Source organism: Orycteropus afer, unplaced genomic scaffold (genome assembly GCF_000298275.1).
Source record: "Orycteropus afer afer isolate SDZICR_OR568_19922 unplaced genomic scaffold, OryAfe1.0 scaffold00025, whole genome shotgun sequence".
Lineage (NCBI taxonomy): Eukaryota > Metazoa > Chordata > Mammalia > Tubulidentata > Orycteropodidae > Orycteropus > Orycteropus afer.
Window position 1 is genome coordinate 12,710,089 of NW_006921612.1, and position 6,805 is coordinate 12,716,893.

Below are 6,805 nucleotides of genomic sequence, written 5' to 3' on the forward strand. Positions count from 1 at the left end.
GAAGTAGACTGCCCAACCTTCCTTCCGAAGAGTGGCTGGTGAGTTTGAACCTCCAGCCTTCTGGTTAGCAGTCAAGTGCCTTAGGCACTATGCTACCAGAGCTCCTGGTCTTGTCTTAGTAATTGATATTTTCAACATTTGCTTTTCTAAGAATGTTTCTGGCTATCAGATCTGATGAAGTGACTTTGTGAGAAAAATGTATTCGTTGTTTCTGAGAATAGATGTGCCGCAGCAGCTGACTGTGGCATCTCTGGGCTGAGGGGACACAGCAAGATGAGGAGAGAGAGGTGCACTGGCTGGCCCTGCCACACTGAGTTCTTCGCTGAGAACTAGAAAGAACTCACTGTACAAAAGAAATTCCAAAGGCAGCTCTTGAATTAGGCACTCGAGAATTAAAAGTAATTCAGTTTAACTCTCAACCCTATCCCATTCCATCTCTACTAACCTCTTTGTATATTTATGTAGGTAGTAGTTCTCTGTCTATTCTTAGTGTGTGCTGTGGGTAAGCAGTGATACCCACAAGACTAGCCTATGAGATCTTAGATTTACACAGCACCTAACACAGGCTCTGCAAGGAAGAAGCACTCAATGTGCTAAGTAAGCAACATAAAGCACATTAAGAAAAATCTTCAACCTGTGCTTTCTCTTCCTTGCATTTGATACTTGGTTAGTTCTGGTTTATCAGAGAGCTGTGGCCCAGCTATAGGACAATTTCTCCCATTTAGAATCTTCAAATACCTATTGTTCCCTTTGCCTCTTTTTTTTTTTTTGTACAGAGAAGCCTTTGACAGCCAGGTAGGGAACAGTTTCCAAAGCTGTGCCAACTATGTCTTTATGCATTTTACTGATATATTCTACCTCCAGATCATCCTTCATGCACAACAAAATGGAAGATGTATTATGCTACTCCAAGATGAAAGGCCCAATTAAACCATGGAGTGGATGGTAAAAGAAACTTGGTTAAAACTTTCATGGTAACTACTTTAATTTTCTAACTTTTATACTTACCGAGATCTGTGACATCGCATTACCTGTCCTCCCCAGGACAGATTTCCTATCAGAAAGATAAAGGGCAAATAATCTGCCCAATATGCCTACTATAAAAACCCTTCCTGTGCTTCCCGGATACATTAAACTGTGACACCGCAAGGTTTTGGGCTCAGATGTCTATTAATATTCTAAATCACCCTCCCCATAGCTGAACTCTGCTAACTGTGTGTAAAAGACAGATAAATAAATAAGAAAATCACACCAGGTAACATTGTAAAATTTTTCTTTTGACTAAGAAGCTAAGTAAGTAAGTAAATAAATAAAACTAAAAATAAAACAAAACCAAAAAAAAAACAACTCACTGACATCAAGTCAGATCTGACTTACAGCGACCCCTCCTTGGGTTTCCGAGGCAGTATCACTATGGAAGTAGATTGCCCAACCTTCTTTCCAAGGAGTCTTCAGTCTCCCGAAGATATATTAATACTGGATTAATGAAGCAAATCTCTAATATCACTACTTACAAAAAAGTGCAAGACTTATTAAAAAGGCACTTTTCTTTTTTAAAATAGTTTTTTAACTTTCAGAAGCATTCTGTAAAGGAAAATGCAACTAATTTACCCACATATACTAGCTCTTATTGCACTGCTTGCTCAAGGTACTTACTATAAGTCTAAGGTTGTAGGTTTGATCTTGTTGTGAGAAAGTATACTTTTCTGGATTTCTCAGTTATTTAATCTCTCTCTGAACTTTAATCTCCTTCTTTTTTTTTTTTTTTTAGGGGATATCAAAAAGGCCTTAGGAGCTCTGGTAGCATAGCACCTAAGGCACTTGACTGCTAACCAGAAGGCTGGTGGTTCAAACCCACCAGCCATTCCTCGGAAGGAAGTTTGGGCAATCTACTTCTGTAGTGATACCGCCTCAGAAACCCAAGGAGGGGTCGCTATAAGTCAGGTCTGACTCGATGGCACACAACAACAACAAAAAGGCCTTAGCAATCATTCCCCAATTATTGACAGTGGGATAAAGAAATGGCTGAGCCATGGTTCCTGTCTGTGAGAGATGGTGTGAGCTTCAGGAGTGATCGGCATGTAAAACATATTTGCAGCATAACACAGTACCACAATAAACCCTCAGGCATTGGGTCAGTTCTGACTCATGGTGACCCCATTGGGTTTCCAAGGCTGTATATCTTTACAGAAGTAGATTGCCTCATCTTCTTTCCACGAAGCAGCTTGTGGGTTTGAAGTGCTAACCTTCTGGTTAGCAGTTGAATGTTTACCTATTATGCCACCAGAGCTCAATAGGTATGTGGAAATAATATAGTGGGGCATGCACATGAGAGTGGTTAGCTCTACCTCTTCCAAGAGCCTGTCTTTCACTCATTATTCGGAATTAGAAGACTGAGGGAGCAGATGCTCAGAAAGCGAGACAAAGGCCCCATAGCTCCCTTCTGTAACTTCCTGTTTGCCAAAGGCCCCGATGGAGGAGTATAGACGTTTCAATTAAAACGAAGGGTGTTATATTAGATAGTGCATTCTGCGACTAAATAGAGACAGTGTTTGTAACTTAAATTAACCACAGAGTAAGTAAATGTTGTCATAAAAATCATAGAACAATTAGAGTTTACTTCCAGGACATTTTTCACTCTCTCTCTCTCTCTCTCTCTATATATATATAAAGGGATTAAAACCAAAAATAAAACCCAAACTCACTGCCATCAAGTTAGATCCAACTCATAGCGACCCCTTCTTGGGTTTCTGAGGCAGTATCACTATGGAAGTAGATTGTCCAACTTTCTAAGGAGTGGCTAGTGGGTTTGAACCACCAGCCTAAACAATCCAAATTTGTTTTCTAATCACATCTCAAAATTTGTTCATTATACTCGATATAGTAGATAACTCTATTTCAGCTCTAAGATTTTAACATTTTACTCAGACAAGAGGTTTGTCTTATTAAGTCTGGATCTAATTTTTTTTTTTTTTTTGAATTTTAGTTTTTAGAACAATGTTTTAAAAATGTTCTAAAGTGATAACTTTGAGACATTATTTTTTAAAGCCTAAGTCAGGTTGGCCACATTTTTAATGCAAAAAAAAAGTCATCTTTGACTAAGCCAAAATACTAAAGAAATAAGAACAGTTAAAATTATTAAGTAGGAAAATTTACCCAGGTGCATTTTTTTAAATTAAATTCAATGTCATAGAAAGTTCATTTTCTTGTATCCCTAACAACTGCCATTTTCTGTCAAAATTCTTCCTGGAAAATGTGTTCAGAAGAGCCGGAATGTCTCAGAAATTCAAATTAATCAATTTTATACCTCCACGTATTTACTTTTGTACCACATGATATTTATATTTAAACTATAAAGTCATCTAAACCAACATGGCATATGTCATTTAAAGAAACAAGGTCTTGAAAACAAATTTCAATGCCATCAAACTCTTGATTTTTTTAATGTTGACCACATATTATCCTTTTTCCATTCTTTTTAAAAGTAAGCTTTAAGATAAAATATAGCTATCCTTAGCATGTCTCTCTCTCTCTCTCTTTTTTTAACCTTCATGTTCACCCAAACTAAGAATATCTTGGTGAGTTCCTTTATTCTGCATTCCATTTCCATGATGACAGTGGTTTTCACTTAAATATGAAATGGGGCTTGTATCTCAGTAGAGAATGCCTGCTATAGGCAAGAAACTGAGAAACTTGATTTAAGGAAGAAGGAGGAAGACTTCACTGATTATAAAAGGTCCAGAACATATGTGAAAAGTAGGCCAAATGGAGTCAAACAGATTTTTTTTTAAATATCACATAAGACCCTGGAGTACCTCAGAGAGTAAAGATGAAGACCTCTCCTGGACATTCAAAATGTTTTAATGCTTTGCAATGCGATCTTGAAATAATGTCAAAGCTTCTCTGCCCACACTCTCAGGTGATTTACTCCAGGCCACTGCCCTGAAGAATCATGAAGTCTGTACCAGGTCTGGCTCGGGAAAGATGCTGCACAGGGCACAGTGGGCGAGGGTTGGGCCTGAGAGTCAGAGGATCTGGTTCACATTCCCTCATCATTTACTAGAGTTTCAGAAATCACAGTAAGTCAGTTAGCCTCTCTGGGTTTCAGCTCAGATAATGACCAATTAACCTTGCAGGGCTATTGTGAAGATTCACTGAGATAAGTGATTCCATTATTCATTCAGCGAATATTAGTTGAGCCCTGAATAGGTGCCCAGCACCACTGCAGAGGGAAAGTGCTACACATTTGATTATTGTAGGATGACAGCGATCATTATAATCGTTACTATGTTTAGCCCAGGAGATCTTCTATATCTTTGTTTCTTTTAAATTCAAAGACATTTTAGCTCTCAAATCATTAGGCCTTAACGTGGCTAAAGAATAATGCCTCATGAGGGTCCGATCTCTTTAAACTACCCTCTAAAGCTCTAACCTCTATAAACAAATTGTATTTCATGAATTTTTCTGATACCAAATAGCTCACCAGGCAAAGACCTTCAAACATGGAGCTTTTCAGAGAATTGAGAATGTCAGCTAAGATTTAGAAATTCAATTTACATTAATTTCTTTCATTAATATTGTAACCAAATGATGTACAATTATCTATATCAAAAAAGTTTTCCCAAAGTTATCCAGATTCTCTCAAAGGCATCATATAAATAAATAAATAAACAAACAAACAAACAAATAAATAAATAACTGTTGCCAGGGAATCGATTCCAACTCATGGCAACCCCATATATTTCAGAGTATAACTATGCTCCAAAGTCTGTGACCTTTTGGAAGTGTATCCCTGGGTCTGTCTTTCAAGGTGCCTTTGGGTGGATTTGAACTTCCAACCTTTCAGTCAGTAGCTGAGCGTTTAACTGTTTATGCCACCCAGTTACTCCCAGAAGAATCATATCAAGCTAATATATTGGGGCACCTACCTCTTTCAAATTGTAGCTTTTTATATCTTTGCATAATCTCAGCTGCAACCATGCACTCAATCTAAGGGAAAAAAAAATAAACAAGGAGTATAGCAAGCTGAAGGCTAGAATACAATGCAATATAAACCTAAGCAGAACACAAAATACCCCAATAAGCTAGAAGGTACATGTTTGTACACATTTCAAAAACCTGATTTGTTTCGTTAAACATGCCTCATTTTCCTGTAGATGGCCCTGTTTAGGGCAGGCAGCATCAGGGCAGCTAATTGCAGTTTCTAGGCCTTCTTTGATCAAGAGCTCAACGTACTGTTTCAGGCACTGAAAGAAAAAAACAGAGTAGCATCTATAAACATCTTTTCTTCTTTTCTTTATTTCCTTAAGGCCAAAGAAGTAGTGATACACCAAAAAAAAAAAAAAAAACCCACCATCAAGCACAATTTTTCCATTACAATTTTATATTTTTATTGTGTAGTCTATAATAACCACTAAATTAGAAGCTTTATTCATTCAACAAATATTTACTGGGCACCTATTCTGTGCCAGGGACCATAGCCTTGTTAATGAAGGTAAGGCTAATGAATAGCTCCCCATGCAAAAACTCAGTAAACACAAAAGCCAATAAATCTAACAGCAGGGAGCAAGGCAATGAGGGAGATTGGGAAATAATGTATCTCAAAATCATGCTAGATGTCAGGCACTGTACTAAATCCTTTCTATCACATCATTTCATTTCATCCTTAGAACATTCTGACAAGAAATGTATTGTTGGTCTATCTTGCAGATGTGAAAACTAAGACACCAAAAGAGAAACTTGCCAGTTTACCCAGAAAGGCCATAGCTAGATTAAAACCGAAGCTTGCTTAACTCTAAGCAGTACATGCTTTTCTCACTGAGGACCCATTTATATTTTACAATCATTGCTCATTGACAGCTCACTTAGCTGATAATTACTACCAACCTTAACTACTTGGGAGGACTGATTAAAATCTGGAAGTAAGTCAAAAAGATCAAAAGGAAGATACTACCCATAATTAATATAAATGATTATGACACTTTTCTCAGTACCACTTTACTCAAGCTTTACAAATAAAGTTTAAGCCTTAGAAAACCAATATTTCCCTGAAAACTACATGATAAACACCGATTAGAAGAAAACATGAACTGCCTCAAGTAAGCACATTACCAAAGGTGACTAGAGACACAAACTTTGAAGAGCTTATATAAGAATTTAAAGAAAGTAATTGCACAGGGAGATAGCTCAGGGGGCAGGAATGCATAGCAAAGGACAAAGGGAAGAGTTAATTACAGGGAGGAAGTAGGAAGAGAGTTGTTACATTGTGGGGACGTACAGTCAATGTCATGAAACAAAATGTTCATGAACTACTGTATGGAAAATGAAATGAATTTGCTCTATAAACTTTCACCCAAATCAAAATAAAAATTTAAAAAAAAAAAAAAAGAACTCAAAGAATATTTTTACCTAGGGCCATTAAATGAAAGGTAAACAATATAAAACACCTCAGCAGCACCTTCAAATCAACTTTTAAACATAATCCCAGTATAGATTCCAAATAAAAAAAAAACACAGACTCACTACTATGAAGTCAATTCTGACTCATAGCAACCCCCCATTGGTTTCCAAGGCTGTAAACCTTTACAGATCCAACAGGGAGGCAAACTTGTCTTGTTGGTTTGTCCTACCATGGTGACGTGTTGATGTGAGTTTTCAGGCTGAGCCACTGGTGTTTCAAACCCAGCGGGATGGACATGGTGCACAGGTATCATCCCAGCTTACAGACTGAGACAGACTAGGAAGAAGGAAGAGGCTGTCTACTTCTCAAAGAATTGGCCAGGGAAAACCTCATGAATAGCAAAGA

General features: G+C 37.5%; 1 protein-coding gene across 1 annotated transcript in view; it reads right to left on the reverse strand.

Moving 5' to 3' along the window:
• RNF144A (ring finger protein 144A) overlaps window positions 1–6,805 on the reverse strand; it is a 109,985-nt gene that overhangs the window by 41,822 nt on the left and 61,358 nt on the right. Inside the window, exons 2-3 of the mRNA XM_007935124.1 lie at window positions 5,142–5,246; window positions 4,929–4,989 (exon numbers count right to left, since the gene is read on the reverse strand). Coding sequence (XP_007933315.1) covers window positions 4,929–4,989; window positions 5,142–5,246 — 166 coding nt within the window. The remainder of the gene's footprint in view (window positions 1–4,928; window positions 4,990–5,141; window positions 5,247–6,805) is intronic.